Source organism: Lissotriton vulgaris, chromosome 4_1, assembly GCF_964263255.1.
Source record: "Lissotriton vulgaris chromosome 4_1, aLisVul1.2, whole genome shotgun sequence".
Lineage (NCBI taxonomy): Eukaryota > Metazoa > Chordata > Amphibia > Caudata > Salamandridae > Lissotriton > Lissotriton vulgaris.
In genome coordinates this window covers 673,159,042-673,179,409 of record NC_141691.1, presented here as the reverse complement: position 1 = coordinate 673,179,409, position 20,368 = coordinate 673,159,042, and the positions used below count along the sequence as shown (strand labels likewise).

At 43.1% G+C, this 20,368-nt stretch overlaps 1 protein-coding gene across 2 annotated transcripts in view; it reads right to left on the bottom strand.

Annotated features, from left to right (window-relative positions):
• The window catches only part of PPP4R1 (protein phosphatase 4 regulatory subunit 1), a 604,307-nt gene that overhangs the window by 18,796 nt on the left and 565,143 nt on the right, over positions 1 to 20,368 (bottom strand). For both annotated transcript variants that reach the window (XM_086964940.1, XM_086964941.1), the window contains exon 19: positions 1,765 to 1,906. In XM_086964940.1, the coding sequence (XP_086821066.1) occupies positions 1,765 to 1,906 (142 nt within the window). The remainder of the gene's footprint in view (positions 1 to 1,764; positions 1,907 to 20,368) is intronic.

The window sequence follows — 20,368 nt, the reverse complement described above, 5'->3', positions numbered from 1 at the left end:
GATCCGCAGATTAAACGCTTGTCAGGGATTGGAGGACTTGATCTCTCATCATGCTTTGCCGTTTGACCCTTGCGAATACCTCACACATTACTGTTGTATACCCGGCATGTGCGGTGGTAGTGATGGCGACAGTAGGAGCAGCTGGTTGAGTGCAATGTGGACTGCAGCTCGGGTGTGCCCAAGCTTGGTTGCATGGTACCCGCATAACACTGAGCGTCTGCCATAGGGGAGGCAGGCATTGGCTCTGTTTTACCAGCAGCGATAGTTGAGTGCAAATGGGTCATGTCCCTCGAAGGATTCTGCAGACAATTATCAGAGTATGTGAACATTGCCAACTGGTGGATTAGCACTGACGATTTTTGATATAGATACCAGGAAATTGAACAAGGTAGACCCATCATCTCTCTTCAGAGGTAAAAGTTAGCTGATGGCATTTGGTTTGCTCAGTCTGTGCGATGCTTCACATCCCCCCCGTGCACGAGTGTTGTATTCATTGCACTTAATCTCCCCGCCCATTTCTCCTTGTTTTTTGTGTTTTTTAATTTTTTTGGCACAGACATGGTGCCAGAAGCACACACTGTTGGCAAGAGAGGAAAAAACCCGGTTGCAGCACTGGGTTTCCTTTATCTCCTCAGGGTGTTTTATAGTATTTTCTTCTGACATGTGGTAAGACTGAGTGAACGGTTTATTGCCCTGCATTTGCCTGTTCTTTCCCCAGCCTTTTTAAATCGGTACTTGGGTACGCCCCAGACATGCACTAAAACAGCATTTGGAAAGAGCAGGGTTATTGTGGTAGGCCCTTTCAAATTAAGATGAGCAATCCAATTTACAAACATCGTCCAGGCAGGGCACCCTACACAAACTCTGCACATGTTCACCTGTCTCAAATGCCACAGTGCTAATAAACTTACGTTGTTATATTTCCCTTTTTCAGATCAGCATCTGTCTGCATTGTTTGTTTTTTAACAGGCTTCCGACTGCCTTTAATTGGGGAGTGTGACAAACGCCATTGCAAGAATACAGTTCGGGCAATGCTTCTGCCACCGTACGCAAGGAAAGAAGTCTGAGTACAATGTGAATAGATTTTTACGGTGTGGATTGTTTTTAACTAGTTACTGTAACTGGGGGCCTCCAACAAACATGTCCATAATGGGTGTACAATTTAGCAGTGTTCCATTTGCACGCCTTCCTGCACAGCCCATTTTGTGTGGGGGAGTTTTCCGCTGCTTTTATTTCCCACAGGCTGGTTAATAACATGAAATCAGCATACTGGTCTAGTGCCACCACTCCATTCAATTACTGTTCCACCACAGGATCTCATTGTAAGGTGCACAGGAGAAGTTTCATATGTTTTACAAAAAAAATACATTATTCCACTACACAAATCCCCCCCAAACAATTCCGCAACTAACTAATCCAATTTGACCCACAAAATTCAACTACACACATACACTCCATAACACATAATAAAAGACATTGCCATTTACAATGCCAATAGCTCCAACTAAAAAATAAATGCGATACCTATTGCCTTTTGAAGGCTTGTTTGTGTCTGTAGCGAGGTTTAACACTTCAGACTTTGTCCGATTTAGCAGAGCAAGGAATAGAATACTTCCCCTAAAGTGGACCTTAGAAAAGGATTTCTAAAGGTCCACTTATGGATGTAAATATTATTAGTACGAAGTCTTGCAGGAGTATAACCAAATTAAAAAATAGAACTCACCATGTGTCAAAAAGAAACAATACATAACAGCGTTACCGTACCTTTTTCTAAAAGTGTTTGCTTTAACGTTTTTGCAAGAAGAACTCGAACATTTGGAACAGTATCCGATGCCAAATGGAGCAGGTGCACCAACAGATGGAGAGCAAACTGGTCTATGGGAAGGCAATCGTCTTCAATGATAGCCTGCAAGTGCAAAATTGAAGATCAGTAAATATACACCAATAACGCAACTTATGGCATTGCTGCAGTTATTTCAGTCATTAAATAAGACTCAATCGTTGTTTCATCAGTGTTCTAGAAGCAGATAAATTAACCAGAGAAATCCACTGCCAGACAAGAATTTATTTAAACATTTGCCTCTCTGCCAACATGGTTAAAAAAGGGACAGCATTTCAAAATATGCACAACTTATCGGTAGCAGACTTACTATAACCTGTGCTTTAAATGATGCAATACACAACACTTTTCCATACAAATGCCACTGCTTTAGTTCATTTGTCAATGCAGTGTTCATTGGGTTACTGGTATGTCATTTTTTTTGTCCTTTTCTTGGGGGTCCTTGGTCTGTCGCAATTTAACCCTTCCACTTCCATTTTCTGTTTTCTCTGGATCATTTACAACTCCCCCATGATCCAATCGAATTTCTATCTCAGTAAAACTAATTTTGATGCAGGAGGATCGGGATTGCTGTTCAGAAGCCTACTAGGAAGGTTGCAAGGTCTTTCTGTTCCTTTACTAAGGTACTATGGGCTCTCCTGGACTCCGCTTTTTCACAGCCAGCTTCATATTTAATTCATACCACTCTTTGAGCTCATCAGGAGATAAATGGTGGTCTTTCTATCACACGGGGATGACATCACAAATCATCAGGATATAGCCCAATGCAAAGATGATATGGTAAAACCACTCCAGGGCAACCAGGTGAATTATTTAAGAACACCTTGTTCTATCAATTAAGCTGAGAATGATAATCCTGTCCAGTGCTGCCATTTCATAGTGTTGTTAAACATTTGTTTTGCAATTTTGCATGTATCACCGGTCCTGATTCACTGTATCAGATTTAATAGACTGGAGAGCTTTACCTACATGTCATCCAAACAAGGATTTGAGATTGTATGGCATGTCTAGGATCCTACTGCGTACATGCGGTCTGAAAGAGGCGGAACGCACCCAACCCTGCCTGGGTAAGACAGTTGCACCTGCTAACTGCCTAAATGCAGCTGTTGCAATGTCCCTTGCCATACCAGTTAATGCAGAAATGCTGTCCCCCTCATTGAGTATTGCATTTAATGTATCCTTTATATGGTCTGTTAACTAATATAATGTCCAATATTTTAGCACACCTAACAATCATATTGGGCAAGGATTGCCAGTGTGCCCTCTCAGGAGGCACGGTCAGGTTTCTTGACAATCGCTGGGCTGCCTGCATCAACACCGAATCTGCACAGCGGTCACCAATGAGGTAAGCTAGGGAATTTTTTGGTGCCTTATATTTCTTGTCAAACCTGGGGATCACTAACTATTGTGGCTGGATTTTTCCTGACTTTCAAGCCTTCTTTCCAAATGAACAAGTCAATAACCTTCGATAACGCCCTTTCTGGTAGAAACCATCTAACTGCAAACTCCTCACCATGTGAATTTCCACCAGGTGCCAGACAACCTGGAAACTTTAAAGCAATTCCCTTGCATGCTGACAGGTGGCACTATGTGGCTCCGCATCTGATGCGGCAGCTGTGGGTAGGACGTTGCGGCATCCATATAAACGCCACCTCTACGCACTGTCAGTTTGCCTTTGATCTCGGTCTGTGCCATCAGAGGTGGAACTATAGAAATCAGACATCTTATTATGCGAAGTATGAGTCAATTTTACTGAACAGGGTGGAGCGTGGGTCAGTGAGGAATGTGAAGGTAAAATGAGTATCAGAAAAACAAGTTATTTACCTTCCCCAATGCTCTTTTTGATACTCTATCTAGCCTTAGATTCCTCATCTTTTGAATATTCTTCAAGTGTCAGACTGGACTCGGAAACTTCTCAGCAGAACCACTGCCAGCCATTGACGATGCTGTGCGCATCCGCACTGACAGTTCTACTTCGGAACAGACGTGCGGAGCCTATATAAGCACCCCTCACTGATGTCCGTTGCTTTCGAGACTGTCCATGCATCCAGCCGTAGAGTCCCAAAAGCAATTGTTTTGACCTGTGTGCAGATTCCTAGACTCCGAATTTTATTAAAGGAAAGAGTTTAAACACAGAACGCAGAGAATGGGAGGGTCGGTGAGGAATCTGTGGCTACATCGAGTTTCTAGCAGAAAGAGCACATGTAACTTGTTTTTCTGATAGAGACCTACTGTTTTGAATGGATACTAAAACAGTACCCAATTGGAGGTGGGTCTCTGGATGGACTAAGTCATGCAGGACTTGTAGTGTATTTCCTATATTCCCAATAGGCTCTGCGCATTGGAATAATATATATCCTGCAGCTTAGACGTAGGACTTAAGTCGACTAGGTCTCTGCCGAATATATTAGACTTAATTGTGAGTGCCAGCTAACTCAGAGGTCACTAGAAACTTTCTCGAAAGTACAAGAAGGGATTAGTTTCTGACAACCATATAACATGACAACTTTGTTTCCCCTGAATGAAACTTATCTCTAGAGTCGCAGAAACAATAGACGGCTATTTCACTCAGTCAGATGTGCATGCTTCGTTTCACCAGTTGCTCAGAAATAGAGAGACAGGCGTTTTCAATAAAAGTATTTATTGAACAGTTTTATTTCTTAAGCATAAGAAATGCACTGCTACAATTGAAATGCTGGTTAAGAAGTACAATGCATATAATACGAATAGTATTATAAAATAGTACTGTAAAAGCATGATATGGTTTCAAAGCCATAAACATAGAATACATAAAATGTATAAAATACATACAGTGGTAAAATAGTGGCTAAAAGTACTCAACTGGTGCTTCTAAAGTACGCCTACCCCGGTGTACCTAACCTAAGTCTAGTACGAGGGAGGAGTAAGTGTGGTGTAGCTAAAGTCTAGTAATTTTCTGCCAAGAATCTGTTCCAAGAATTCTCGAAGGGTCTAATCAGCTCCGTACCTTGGTTTTAGAATGATAGAGGTCTTGTATCTCTCTCTCAGGACTCGATCTCCCAGCCACCCGCAAGGGCAGCCTGGAAACACCGGAGCTGGATTTCTCGGCAAGAGAAAAGACAGAGTCTTCTCAGTGCGTCAGTTGGAGGGTCGGCTCCCTTCGGCACTTGCAGCAGCAGGGTGTCGGGCAAGTAGTTAGTCGATCTGCTCCTAAACCACTGCGTGTTTGACTGGGCAAATGTAGGCATATTTATACTTTGAAGGTGCCGAGTTTGACGTAAGATTGGACATAATATCGTCACTAGTGCCTCAGTTCCTTGAAAACTCCAGGAGTTTTTGGATAAATTGATATTCAAGCAGGGGGAAGTCCCTGACAGCTGAAGGCGGGTTTTTCCAAGAAATCGTTGTGGATTCTCGGAGTTTAGTGGAAGAAGCCATGCCGTATTTGGGCTGCATAGGCTAAGACTAAATAAGGTAATGATTCCTATGCCTATATAATGATTGGGTGAATTATACCCATATATGGGCATGAATCGGGAAAATTACACTAGGGTCCTAGATTCCCAAATTATTATGGAAATTTCTAAAGCGTCTGGTTACGCGCACCGGCGTGTCCCCGTGCTATGGTGAGACAATGAGGAGGCCTAAACTAGATTCACCCACTCCACGATTATTAAGTTCAATAATACCTAAGCACTGAACATATCTAAAGCAAAGTGTTCACAATCCCACCCCAAAATACAAAAATGCATTTGAATAGGCTTGTTCACATGAAATGAGTATATACTGTATGCAAAAGTTATAGGCCTCATCTGAAATCAAGCATAAATCATAAGCATATATTCTCTCATTAAATAAAACAAAAGTACATTCATCATTTGATACCTGAAATCTGTCCCATAGCATAAGTTTTTAACTGTTTGTTTTCGAGGTTGAAGCCACATATTGTCATTTAGGAAGTTCAAATACGAAATCTTGTTCTCTAAGAATAGTTCTACTTTAAGCAGATTACTCTGTGCCAAAAGTTCTATTTTGTAAAAAGTTCAAATTAGTAGATAGTTTTGAAAAATGAAGCCCAAATTGTAGAGTTCAGGGAACGCTGTGTGAAATAATCAAAAGTTATTCTCAGCAGTGTCAGGTGAAAACATCCGATTATCTAGGCTCGCAAAGAAACCGTCTACCGTAGTAGGTGAAAGTGGAACCACTTCAGTTAGCAGATCAAAAGTGCAGAAGTGTGGATCATCACCGTCAGCGTTTGATGCATTAGCAAAGTCCGTAGTAGATGGAACATGTACGCCTGTAGTTTCTCGTATCTCACCCTCAGTTAGACTTGTCAGTGAGACCTCAATGAATGCCATCAGAATTGGCAGCCGTTGGGGGAAACACGATGCATGAGCCGTTACTGGACCTAGCAAAGCGTCAACATCCGATGGCAGTACTGATGGAAGTGTAAGACAAATGTCCAACACGCATTCCTGTCCGCAAAGCTGACATCGAAGAACAGGTAAGATGCAATCTTGCCAGATTGGTCTGAACGATAAAAACCAGGTTGTGTTCAGATCTCTTAAACGAGCCAAGCCAAGAATCTTTGAAATTCTCTCACGATACCTCATGGCAAGGAGCATTGTCCCATGGTAATTTCGGTGTTGCTGGTGACCGGACTTGCCATATCGGAGCAGAAGGAATAAAAATAGAATTCCTGCTACTAGTCCCAAGATGAGAGGTAGGCCGCCGAACACAGAGTGCACGAAATTTGGAAAAATGCCGAGGACTGCTTCAACAGTCCCGAAAAAATCGTCTTAAATACATGTGCGATGCCGCTGGTATCAGACATGTTTAAGATTTGACTTAACATATCTGCGAAGTTTACTGGGCAGTTTGTTGATAATAATGCATGTATCTCTGCAGAAGACCTTGCTACTTGCAGATCATACGTTTCTCTAGACGAGGTCAGTGGCAAATTCTTTTGTAAAAGAATGGCTTTCATTCTGCTTAAAGTATCAATTCATATAGAAGAGATATTCAGTGAAGGCCATAAAGCAGTCTCCCTTCCTGTCTCACTTTTTGGATACAATACTTGCATACAACAAGTGACCGAGGAGGAACACAGTTACGAGATAACGTTTTCCTGGCAACATGCCACAACAGCTGTGATCATTGAGCATAACGTAGCTGCCATTTGATAGCTGCCTGAAAATCAGTACTATCGCTGTGGAGGGTGAACCGTGCCGGTGGCAAGAGAGGACATTGCAGAACCGTCGCAGGCTCTGTGCAAATTAATACCCTGGCACAAAGTGTACCACTCAGTGAGTTTTTACAATTCTTACCACTAAGGAATACTTCATGTCCCCCATTCCCACATTTGTGCGTGTATGGTAAAACCCAGGTCGACCTAATGTATTCTTTACCCAACCTTTCATACAGGCCCACTGGTGTATGCTCCAGACAATACTGATATAGGAAAGACGTCACTGGTATCGTAATGGTGCCATGAATTATCCATTCAATGACAGGTTTCTCAGAAACTGTTAATTGTAATCTTTCAAGTTTTTCAATGCTCAGCACCGTATAGTCTGCTCTTCTTTGTGCCAAAGAGATTTGTTTATCTGTAAGGTTAAATACAGCAAACAATGACGTGGTATTGATTAGATGCCATGTCACATAGCCTGAACGCAGATTTTGCAACGTCCAGCCTAGCAGCATGATAGAACGTAATTGAGACTGGCCATGTTGTAACATTAACAAGTCTTGTTCTATGATGTCAATGGCAGATGACACAATGCTGTCCACTACAGAGAGGCTTTTTTCAAAATTAATACGATCAATTTCTCGTATTTTTTCTGCAGTTTCCATTTGCGTCCATTTCCATATTTAGTTATATGCCGCGTATATTCCGGAGTTTATGAAACGTTTTTGCCGTGGTTTGTGAGGCCCCATTAAGAAATCTCGCAAATCATTGCTTTCTTAAAGTAAAGATAAGTGTTGTTTAATTTCTGGAAGTGTAGATTTTTGAAGCCACTCAAGGCACAGCTTCCATACACTGTAAGTGGATACTACCCCCGGATGTTGTCTCTGGGAATATCTTGGATCTGGCTATTCACTGTGAACCCTCGTGTCTTGCTCAGGAATCTATCTTGACAGTTATTAGTGTCTGTTTGCCAGATTAACCCTTTTTTCCCAATCAGGATTAGTTCTGTTCTGTTTAATGATATAGGGTACGTCTACTTCCTCATCTGAAGTGCTATTAATGTCACTTGTGGGTTTAGGTATAGACGGTTTGTTTAAATCTTTAATCTTAGCCAGGCCAAGACAAGACATCTGTTGAACAGTGTCATTTAAAAACATAATTTGTTCTGGGATGATGCAGACTCTAAATAAGGCTTCTATACCTTGTACCTGCCAATCTTTAGTGCCCCAGACGATTTTCGTCTCAATGTTGTCTTTCCAAAAGTTAAAACCTAATTCAGACAATTGAGCATGAAAGTTTGCAGAATACATTTGTTTGGTATTGGTCAACATTGTTTTCATTCCAGTCTTATTTAGATTTTTAAAATAAAACGTTTCTGGATTGGTAACATTATACCTTGAGAAGTACGAAAACTTTTCTTGAAATGTTTTATAGCTGCCTTTCGGCGGAGTAGGACAATGTTCCCATTGATTGAAATGACACATTTCTAGGTCTTGCAGATTTATGCATATAATGGTGACCATAATGATTAAAACAATACATTTGTTCATAATCTGATGACCCTTCTAAGTAGTCATGTTCTGTAAATTTAGCTGACATTTCTAAATCTTTCATCATGTTGTTAACAGTCTCAAAGTCCCAATCATCAGAAAATTTACTGGGTGCGACAAAGTCACTCAAAGAAACCTTAAACTGATGTGAAATCTTTAATAATTCCACCGGATCATAGATGTCATAATCAGTTCTGTCCGATGCTATACCCCCAGGTATAGGAACGGCTGTGATGTTAACTGCTGACATGCCTCTTCTTTGACGATGAGATGATTTGTAAGGTTTCAGGACCAAGTTGATTTTCTTACTTGCTGTGTCCATAGTAATATATTTTCCATCAATCATCCATCCCAGGCTTAACACTACTACGAGCCAGAGCAGGAGGAAAAATATACCTAAACCAATCCAAAATTCAACCTATGGTGAAACCAGATATGTTTTTTCCAGTAGATGAAGGAGTTGTTACTTTTTCCTTGAAGTTTTTCTTTGCTGGCTTATCTTCAGGTTCACTGGGATCCTCAGAAAAGTCATTGAAGTTTAATTGTTGGGATTGCATCAGGGTTACTTGAAATCACTGGAGCTGTTTCTCGTTTCACCATGTTTGTATAGTCAGATGTCACATCATTGTTGACAGGCGTGTCTTGACGAACTGTTATTTGGGTTTCCAGAGGTACAAGTTCCATGGCTTTGTTGCATGGTCCTTCTTTTCTTACTGCAGGTTTATCAAAAGTGATAAGTCTTTCAGTTAGAACCTCTTGGATTGTAGCAAGATTTGGTCGTCTGCTACTTCTTGGGAGTCCACTGGGCCTACTACTTATTATCGGCCACATGTTGTGGTTTGACCAGTTCGATGGATACAACTCTGTTCTCCCTTTTACCAGCAAGGGGCCGTAGTACTACAGATCTTGTTCCGTGGATTGCCAAGACAGGTACTGCTTTTCTGTAAGAAGGCCCAAATTCCTTCTTCACCGCGATTTTCTCCCTGACCAGATCCACAATCTTTGGAATCCAGACAGGCCTTGCTGGGACAGGTGGTTTTTCTTCAGTGGGCGTTTGCTTCTGTATTGTATTACTCAGACTTCATCTTGTTTCATTTAAGTCCTGTAAAACAGTCAAACGATCTTTGACATCAAAGGGTTTTTGTTCCACCACTGAAGTCTGACAATCGAGGTCTTCGATTATCATTCTAGTACCAAACATTAGTTCATACGGAGTGACTCCACCCAGAGAATTTCTTGGCAGATTGTTAAGACTACGTTGGACACTTATTAGCTGTTTGACCCACCCATCACCCGAACCTAATACCTTAGCTGTTATGGATCGCTTTAGGTCACGTTTTTTCTTTCCACTACCGCATTACCCTCAGGATGAAAGGGACTAGAATACCGCAATGCAACGCCCAAGCTAGCCATGGCCTCCTTGTAAGCTCGAGAGCTAAACGCAGGACCCTGGTCAGAATGTAGCGTGCCAATTGCGTATGTGCTGATAAAGACTCACAAATCCTTTATAACAGTTCTGGCGTCAGCCGAGCGCTGGGGCCACATCCAAATAAATCTTGTCCTAGTAGTTGTGGGACCGCATCCGTTCAATATAACGTTTCCGTGTAGATAGTCTAATGCTGTCTAGCAATGGTATCTGAACTGGGCTGGCTACTCTGTAGTCGGGTATCTGGTGACTTTCGCTGCTGCGATTTCTGTTGCAGTTCGGGCAATGAATTGCGAAATTACACACATGAACTCCCAGTCCCGGCCACCAGTACATCTTTTCTAATTCTATTAGAGATTTTAAGATCCCTTGATGTCTCAGACCCTCTCCCATATGTGCTTCGTGTACCAAAGCAGCTCTCCGATTCCTGTTTGGAATTACTCTGCCCCTCACTTCAGGGATTTGAGCAAAAGGAACAGAGTTTGCATCAATTATGTATGTATTTGTGAGTGGATAGTTTAGAGGTAACGCTGCATAGCTGCCTTCCATTGAGGCTTTTACTGCTAGTAACGTTTCACCGTCTATTACTCTTTTTCGAACGAGTAATTGTAGCTACAGAAGCAGTTTGCAGAGCTGCCTTCGCGGCTTCATCAGCCAATGAATTCCCTGCAACGTGAAAGCCATCACGTTGATGACTCAGTGTATGAATCACGTGAGTCTTTTGTAGTTCTTTCTGCAAAAGAACTACTTGTTCCCAAAGCCTTTTATGCTTAATTGTGCCACCTTTTGAATTTTTGAAACCGTTTTGAACCCAGTTCTGCAAGTGTTTGTTCTAAGATTCAACGCAGAAATACGAATCGCACACTATTAGTGTGGGGAATTCGCGATCGGTATTTTCAAGCGCCATTTTGAAAGCTTGTACTTCAGCTCGCTGAGCTGTACAGTCTCCAAGTGAATGAGTTTTAGTGACCATAGGTCTGAATTTACCTTCGCACCAACAACCTTTAACGATCGCGCACGCAGCACTATAGGCTTGTTAACCCCCAACTGCAGGCTGCGCTGATCCGTCTGTATAGATTATACATCCGTAATGTTCTAGAGGCAGAATCTCGGTCGGCAGGGGACATTCGTACTCGTATTGTAGGAATTCTTGTGTTTTTAAGTAGGGGTCAAACACGTATTCAACATCTGTTGCAGCAAGAGAGTTAACCCATTGTATCCATCTCGGATGTAAAGCTTTTGCATTTGGAATGCTCGCTTTTGTCACTGCCTCTAAGGCAGGTACAGGTGTAACAATCATTATGCGTTTTCCCTGCGCGAGAGCTCTCTCCTTTGCTACTGCAGTTTGAACCGCTGTCAGAATTTTTTCTGTAGGAGTGAATTTCATTTCAGCTTGTGTGTACAAGTGTGATTTGTATGCAGTTGGTACCTTTTCACCTTCATTAAAGGTCAGGTATGTGAATCCGCTTCTCCCTGGGATGATTCGGATCACAAGATTGCGCACGTTTTCGCGTGTCTGTAATTGTGTTTTTGATAACATGTCTGGTTGTACTGAACGCAAAATTTCTGTATGTTTCCGAGTCCAATTTGTTGGTTTGAAATCAGGTTTGATTAGTTCATAGAGAGGTTTAACCCTTTCTGCGTAATTCAGAACATAGGTTCTTCCAAAATACCGGAAACCTAGAATGGACTACGTTTTTCAGCGTTTTTGGAGGTTGGAGCAGCGCACATTTCTCAGGAAAGATTGCTGCCAGGCTTTTGCCTTCACTTGACAACTCATACCCTAAGAATAGGACTTTGAGGTGGGCAATTCATGATTTCTCAAAATGTAATTTGTACCCTTCAGATTCGAACCCAAGTATTATGGTGTTCACTCTTTTCAAGTGCACGTCCAAGTCGTCATCTGTAAGATATATGCCATCGACATAAGATAATGCCTCATCATCGTACATTTGTAGTAACTCCATTACCCTGGACTATTCTTGAATCCCTCGGGGAGAGGGCAACATTGTTGCTGTGTCCCCATTATTGAGAAAGTGGTCAAATGCCTGCTTTCAGGTGCAATGTTTTGACCGAAAAACCCGTTTGAAATGTCTAATGTGGTTTTATATTTTTTGCGCACAATGTTATTCATCATTGCTGCACTATGTGAATTTTGTACTGCAAAAGTTTTGCAACAAGAGTTTAGATGTCTGTAATCCAAAACTAGACGATATGAATTGTCTGGCTTGGAGATAGGAAACAAAGGATTGTTCATAGATGAGGTGCATGTTTCAATCACCCCTTGATATTTAAGTTGATCTAAGATCTCCCTGACTTGTTTTTTTAGCTTTTTGCTTGACTGGATACTGCCTGTGAGCAGTAGGTTGATTTTTTAACTGGATTTTGTGGTGAGGAGAGTCTTCATCCCATCCTACGTGATTTTTATATAATGCTGGAGCCTGAGCTACTGCCCATTTCCTGGCATATGTATATTATTTATGTATTGGAATGTGATTTGAGAAGGCTGGCATAATTATCTCTTCGCCGTGAGAGCACTCCCTAACAACTGTAGATGGACAGTCTCTTTCAGCTAGAAGTATGTCATAACCCTTGGAAAGCTTGTCCCAAAAGAGAGCTTTTATTTTTCTAGTTATGTCCCCCTCCATCCGGAGTGTTACTTCATATAACTTGTGGGGTACACTAACTCTGGTGTCTGCAGTTTCCACTTGAATGCATTCATTCAAGTCCACTGTCTCCAGATGATCCTTCAGGATCTTGCGAACTATGGTTACTTCTGCTGCGCTGTCTAATATTGTCTGAGCCCATTCCCCGTTCTTGAGTTGTGTCCTCAGAATCCTCGGCATGTCTGATCTTTACACTTGCTACCTTCTTAGTAAATTGAGTTTTCGTATTTTTTGGAACGTGCTGTTCGTCTTTGGACTTCACACGTTCTTCTTTCTGTTCTGACAGTCCTCTTCTTTCTTATTTCCGTGGTGAAGTCTGAAAAGTACGAGAGGAACGTGTATCATTATCTTGATATCTATCAGGTTTTCTTAAAGTATCCCTATTTCTGAGGTTGTACCTCTTTTCTGAGGGCTCCCTTTGGGGGGACCTACCTCCACGTTTAGGAGATCTTCCACTGGACTGGGAATGCTTCTCTCTAGGAAGCATTTGTTTAGTGTTCTCCCACTTCTTTTTAGGAGTAGTGAGATTATATTTAATAAAAGTTTTTTCAAGATTCTCTGTTAGTTGTGGTTTTAGAGGTTTCCCACCCAAACTATCTCTACCTAGTTCTTCATAGGATTTTCCAATAATTCTGGCAAGCTCATATGGTTGCTCAGTAATATCTGTTTCTTTTAGTTTCTGGCGGATTGCCACTGATGCTGCTTCACCTTTAATGTTTGCTAATAGTATAGCCGAGACCTGCTTGAAATCTTTCAGTAATTTCATACCTAGATTTAAAGCCGGTTCTGGACCGTATTCATTTTGAATCGGTCTTAGAACGTCTGGTATTACCGCCATGGACGGAAGACAATGTGTTTTAGTGTAGATTGAAGCAAAGACCGTGCCCCAAGTGTCACAATCCTCTACGTGTGGTGCAATCCCCACAGGTAAACAGATTGTCAGATCCTGTGTTTCTCATGAGGCGTATTATCAGGAAATACTGCCTCTATTTGAGTCATTTTTTGTGCTAACCAGAACGGAATTTGTTCTCGTTTTGCTGGTAGTTTTCCAATGACTGACTGTATAGTCTGTGGTGTTATTTTGTTTGTGTTCCCCTGGTGAGGGGTGTGCTGTGGAATTCTTACAGCTGGTTGGACTGTTAATGTCCGCATGACATAATGAACCAATTGTCTATGTATTTTAATTAACTGTTTTAGCTGAGCTAACAATTCTGCATCTGACATCCTTTCAATGTCTGGATGTGGTGTATAGCTGGCTAGTACTTGCCATGTTGCTCCTGGTCTACCTAGTGGACCGAGCCTGGTAATGTGATTTTCATGTTTTAGGGCGCCTTAAAACCAGAGCTGATGCTCTTGGTAAGTTAATGGAATTTCAACGTACTCGTAAGGAACGTATTCCTCGGGAGGTTCCTCTACTTTGTAGTAGTGAAACTCGTGTGTTCCACCATCTGCTGGAGGAAAATGAATCCATTAATAGAATACCTCTGTCTGCCGATATTCATGAGCCTCTATAACAAATATTAATTTACCACCTCTAGGAGATACTCCATTATTTATGAGTCTGTAAGTTATAGTTTTTCTTATGTTTACCGGGATGATTACAGCATACGGGTCATTCTGTAGCCTATTTCTGTCACCTAAATCTGCTTTTACTGCTGCTGCAGCTAATTCTTCGTCAGTAACCATTATTTTTACTGTTTGAAGAGTTTGCAGAACAAGTTTCAAGGAAACAAAGATTAGGTGCACACTATTTTGGAACACTGTATCCTTCAACGTTGTACAAACCAAAAACTAATATATAGGATTTTCGTCCTATTCCGTTTTGGCAGATATTATCCTTTCACCCACTCCATACGTCTTTTGGAGTTTTTACGGGGGAAAAGGGGTCTGTGTGAAAAGCACGACTGAGTTACTCTAGTATCTAGCTTTAAATTATCGCCTTACCAAATGTTGGGCGCCATGTAGTGTAGTTCCTATCTTCTCAATAGGCTCTGCGCATTCGAATAATATATCCTGCAGCTTAGACATAGGACTTAAGTCGACTAGGTCTCTGACGAATATATTAGACTTAATTGTGAGTGCCAGCTAAATCAGAGGTCACTAGAAACTTTCTCGAAAGTACAAGAAGGGATTAGTTTCTGGCAACCATATAACATGACAACTGTGTTTCCCCAGAATGAAACGTATCTCTAGAGTCGTGGAAACAATAGACGGCTATTTCACTCAGTCAGATGTGCATGCTTCGTTTCACCAGAGTTGCTCAGAAATAGAGAGACGGGCGTTTTCAATAAAAGTATTTATTGAGGAGTCTTATTTCTTAAGCATAAGAAATACTGCTACAACTGAAATGCTGGTTAAGAAGTACAATGCATATAATACGAAGAGTATTCTAAAATAGTACTGTAAAAGTATGATATGGTTTCTAAGCCATAAACATAGAATACATAAAATGCATAAAATACATACAGTGATAAAACAGTGGCTAAAAGTACTCAACTGGTGCTTCTAAAATACGCCTACCCCGGTGTACCTAACCTAAGCCTAGTATGAGGGAGGAGTAAGTGTGGTGTAGCTTAAGTCTAGTAATTTTCTGTCAAGAATCTGTTCCAAGAATTCTCGAAGGGTCTAATCAGCTCCGTACCTTGGTTTTAGAATGATAGAGGTCATTATCTCTCTCTCAGGACTCGATCTCCCAGCAACCCCCAAGGGCAGCCTGGAAACACCGGAGCTGAATTTCTCAGCAAGAGAAAAGACAGCGTCTTCTCAATGCGTCAGTTGGAGGGTCAGCTTCCTTCGGCACTTGCAGCAGCAGGGCGTCGGGCAAGTAGTTAGTCGATCTGCTCCTAAACCACTGCGTGTTTGACTGGGCAAATGTAGGCATATTTATACTTTGAAGGTGCAGAGTTTGACGTAAGATTGGACATAATATCGTCACTAGTGCCTCAGATCCTTGAAAACTCCAGGAGTTCTTGGATAAATGTATATTCAAGCAGGGGGAAGTCCCTTGACTGCTGACGGCGGGTTTCTACAAGAAATCGTTGTGGATTCTCGGAGTGTAGTGGAAGTAGCCATGCCGTATTTGGGCTGCATGGGCTAAGAATAAATAAAGTAATGATTCCTATGCCTATATAAGGATTGGGTGAATTATAACTATATATGGGCATGAATCAGGAAAATTACACTAGGGTCCTAGATTCCCACTGAGCAAGCAAAATGCCCCCCTCGACGAACCAGACTATGAATATATCGTGCTTGTGAAAGCATGGAGGGACTCCCACTTAGCCGCCTGGCAAATGTCCAGGGCAGGGACTATACAGTGGTATCAGCTTTGACCCTTGTAGGATGAGAGCCTGCAGCCCCGCGGGGGGGGGGCGGGGGTGGGGGGGTTCTTTTTTAACCAATGTGTATCAGACATTAATGCAGAGCATGATCCAGTGGGAGATGGTTCTCTTCTGCACTGCTATGCCTTTTTTCGCACCAGAAAACCCTGGAAAGACCTGTTTGTTCACCTGGTGTTCTTTGGTACGATCTATGTAAAAACTCCGCGCACACTTGGAGTCCAAGGGATAGTGTCTCCTCCTAAGTAGATGGATAAGGCGGAGCATAGAACGCTAGCACAGTTGATGGTTTCAATGACATGGAACTGTGTCAAACCTTTTAGTAAAAAGGATGCTCTCATCCATATAACCAGTTTATCTGCTAAGAAAGTAGTTTATGACAGGTTGACACAGAGGTTGAAGCTCACTCATCTGTTGCGCTGATGTAATGGCGACGAGGAACACTGTCTTTAGGGTAAGAAGCCATAAAGGGCCACTGTGAAGTGCCTCGTATGGAGAGCACATCAGAACCATAAGGACCAAATTAAGTTCCCACTGTGGAATTACAATGGGGAAGGGAGAAAACAAGTGTTGTAACCTTTTAAAAAAAAGCATAACAACAACTGGAGACTTAAACAGTGAAGGCTGATCCGGCAACTGCAAAGGAGCCGGGCTATACCCTTTAACTGTGCCCAGAGCAAAGCTGTGCCAAACTAGGGGTAAGATGAATAATAAAACATCAAACAACGTTGCCTGTAGAGGGTCTATTCAAGTACCACACCAAACCACAAATTTGTCCTAATGAACAAGTTACTTACCTTTGGAAAATGATTTTTCTGGTAGAGATTTTAACAGCAGATTCCTCTCCTTAGAATATTTCCCAGGAGTCAGACTGGATCCAGAAAATCTTGAGCAGTACCTCCAAGCACCAGTTGGTAGAATTGTCCGCTTAAGAAGTGACATTGTGATGCCTATCTAGGAGCTGATAATTTTTCATAACTAGTTCCGAAACAAAATGTGGACAGCACCTAAGAGATCATTTTGGGCAAAAAAGCACGGTTAGCTGGTCAAGGAAGAGGGGAGGTTCTGTGAGAAAACTGCGGTTAGATAAGAGACTCTACCAGTAAAAGTATTACTGAAGATAAGTAACCTGTTCTTCTGATAGAGACTTCTAACCACATAGTCACCTTAGAATAGAAACCCAAGCAATACCTCCCTAGATGTGGTTCTGCAAACTGGCTTAAACCAAAAAATCATTAATAAACCAATGGTAGAAATGCCCATCACATCCAAGAAGTAGTGCATAATGACTGTATGAGGGGATGTCCACGTGGCAGCTTTCCACAAGGGAAGTGAGCCCTCTGGGGGGTTGCTTCTTTGCCACAGGGTAGCTGATTTTTATGCAAAAAAGCATCAAACTGGAGAGGGTTAGTTTCTACACCACCTTGCCTTTCCTCGCTCTGGGCACCCAATGGAGGGCTTATCGTCCACCTGATTATCTTTAGTGTGCACGATTTAAAAAGACTGAGCTCTTTTACAGTTTCAAGAATTGAGTCCCTCCTCCTACTTGGACAGATGAGGCGGAGCGTAGAACACAGGCAGAGTAATCCTCTGGCCAACTGAAAAGGGGTGACCACCTTTAGCATTATAGAGACATGAGTCTGGAGGACCAATTTGTCAGGGAAGAAACTGGAGGTTGGACCGCCAGAGCCTGAAGTTCGCTGACCCTTCTGGGCGATGTAATAACCACCAGTAACACAGTTTTTAGAGTCAAGAGCTGCAAAGAGCATGCCCCAATAAGGCATCACAAAGGGATTGTTGCTTTTGATAAAAATGATACCAATGCTTATATTGGTACACTCACATACACAAACTAAATCACAACACTTATCAAATTCGCCGATTGTAAACTCACCATCAACCAGACTCAAAAATACGTGATCAGGCAGGTTCTGCAGGCCAGGCCTGTGGTAAATGATTGACAGGTCACAGGTGGGATGGCACGTCGCCAACAGACAAGCGGGCAAACAGGATCAATCAATCAGGGTTTGTAAAGTGCACTACTCACCCGAGAGGATCTCAAGGTGCTAGGTCGTGGGTCCAGGTGGGAGAATGAGCAGCCCCGTTGGGGTCATTCGAAGAACCATCACAAACTTCGGGAGAGATTGAAAACTCTCAGCTGTCACTGCTCTCTCTACATGTATAAAGGTGGAGAGTATGCAGGTTCAGATGTAGAATCCTGCCCAGTTGCTGCATAAGGAGATCCTTCGGAAGGGGCAGCCTGAGTGGAGAACTGATGCACAATAGGTCAATGGTTCTGGATACCATAGTCTCCGTAGCCATTACGGAACCACCAGGATGACTTGGGCCTGGTCAGTCCTGCTCTTTTTGCTCTCTCTGGCCAAGAGTGGTATGGGCGGAAAGGCGTACAGGAGTCCAAAATTAAACTCTAGGCAGAACGAGTCTGAGTGAGAGCAGCTTTAGAAACACTAGTGCGCAGTGGCCGACACAGTGTTCTCAGTGGTGGCAAAAAGATCAAGTCAAGGTTGCCCCAATCTCACACAATACCTTGCACCACCTCCGGATGTGGATTAGATCTGTGATCCTCGAGGCAGCAACAACTGAGATTGTCTGCCCTGGCCTTCAGATATCCCGCAAGGGGTTGTACAACAAGGAAAATGTCCCAACATTCCAGCTATGTCCAGCAACTCCACCCGCCCGTTTGTTGCAGTACCATGGTGGTGTTGTCCATGAACACTGGGACAAGCCTTCCTTTGATGGATGGATGAAAGGCATTCAATGCCAAGCGAATTGCTTTAAACCAGGGGTCTCCAAACCGGTCCTGGAGGGCCAGATCCATGCCAGATTTTTAAAATTACTACATGTATCTCAATGGGGATATCCCAAAAATCTGGCATGGATCCGGCCCTCCAGGACCGGTTTGGAGACCCCTGCTTTAAACTAAAACAAGTTGATACGGAGCATAGATTATACAGAGACCAGAGCTTTCTGATCGCCACCACCTCCCAGATGGCCACCTCATCTGTCACCATTGTGAGCTCTGGGTGGGGAATGGAGAGAGATCTGTCGTTGACCAAATTGCCGTTTATCAGCCACCATTGCAGGTCCTATGCAGTTCCCTCCAATATCTGGAACAGGATGGGAAGATTTTCCTGATGCTGGGCCCTCTGGGACGTCAGGTCCCACTGCATAGGTCGCATATTCCATCAGGCATGTTGTACCAGCAGGATGCAGGAGGCCACGAGTCGCAGCAGCCTCTGAGTCAGTCTTACCAAAATTCAGGATAGAGGCCGAAACATCGGAATCATAGCCTAAACATCCTGGACTTGCCACTCCGCAGACAAGTGTGGGACTGAACTGTGTCCAGAATGACTCAGATGAAAGGGAGCATCCGAGAGGAGTCTAGTGTGACTTTGGCATGTCGACAGTGAATCCTAGCAAATGCATTTGGCAGCAGGAGGTCAAGGCCCTGTGCCACTCCACCGATCAACGTGGCAATGGATTTGCCTTCCTCTGTAACCTCGCCCGGAGGGAAAAGCATGGTGGGGTCTGGAGAGGTACACAGGCCACTGACGTCAACTGAGCTCCTTGTACCAGTGGTCGTCAGCATCAGGGTCCTCTAGGGGACCATAAACCTCCTCCTTATCACCCCTGTCAGGAGGGTAGGGCATGTCAAGGGATGAAAAGTCCAGGTGAGTGTTAAGGCCTGGACAGCCACAGCAACGAGGTCGAGTGACAGAGTCAGCATCATAGATATTATTCGTTTTGAAGTCAGACAGCGCCTGGTATGGTGCCAAAAGATACAGAGGCACCAATGGTGGATTTGGGGGCGGATCTAGAGGGCCCAATTGAAGTCAAGGGTGAATTCACCAATGGTAACCCAGTAGGGGCACCTCTCGGCTCTGTGGGGTCTGAAGGTACTCCAGAGGTAGTTGGTGGCCAACAGATGGCATGCATGGCATCAAAACTCCTTGAGCTTTGCGGGAGTCGCTACAGCGCCGCGAAACTCAGGATAGCGCGGAGTGAGCCCTGATGGTGGCTCCATAGGTGGAGTGCGGGTCAGGAAGCACGATGGCAAGAAGGAGAAGCCTAGGAGCGCTTCGAGTTCTTTTTGTGTTTATTATTTTTAATTTACCAGACTTTAAAGAAGCAGTCTTGTAATGGGAAGACCAACAATCGTGAGATCAGCTCCGAGATCTACTGCAGCACTGAGAATGGGAGCAGTACAGAGCCTTCTTTTACTGTGCTGCCAAGAGCTTCATTGACCACGCTCGGATCGCCTTCGGGTACATCCACTTGCACTCTGCGCAGGCCTTGAGGTTGTGACATGACTCCAGGCATCAGAGACACACCAAGTGGGGATCTGACACAGACATACTTG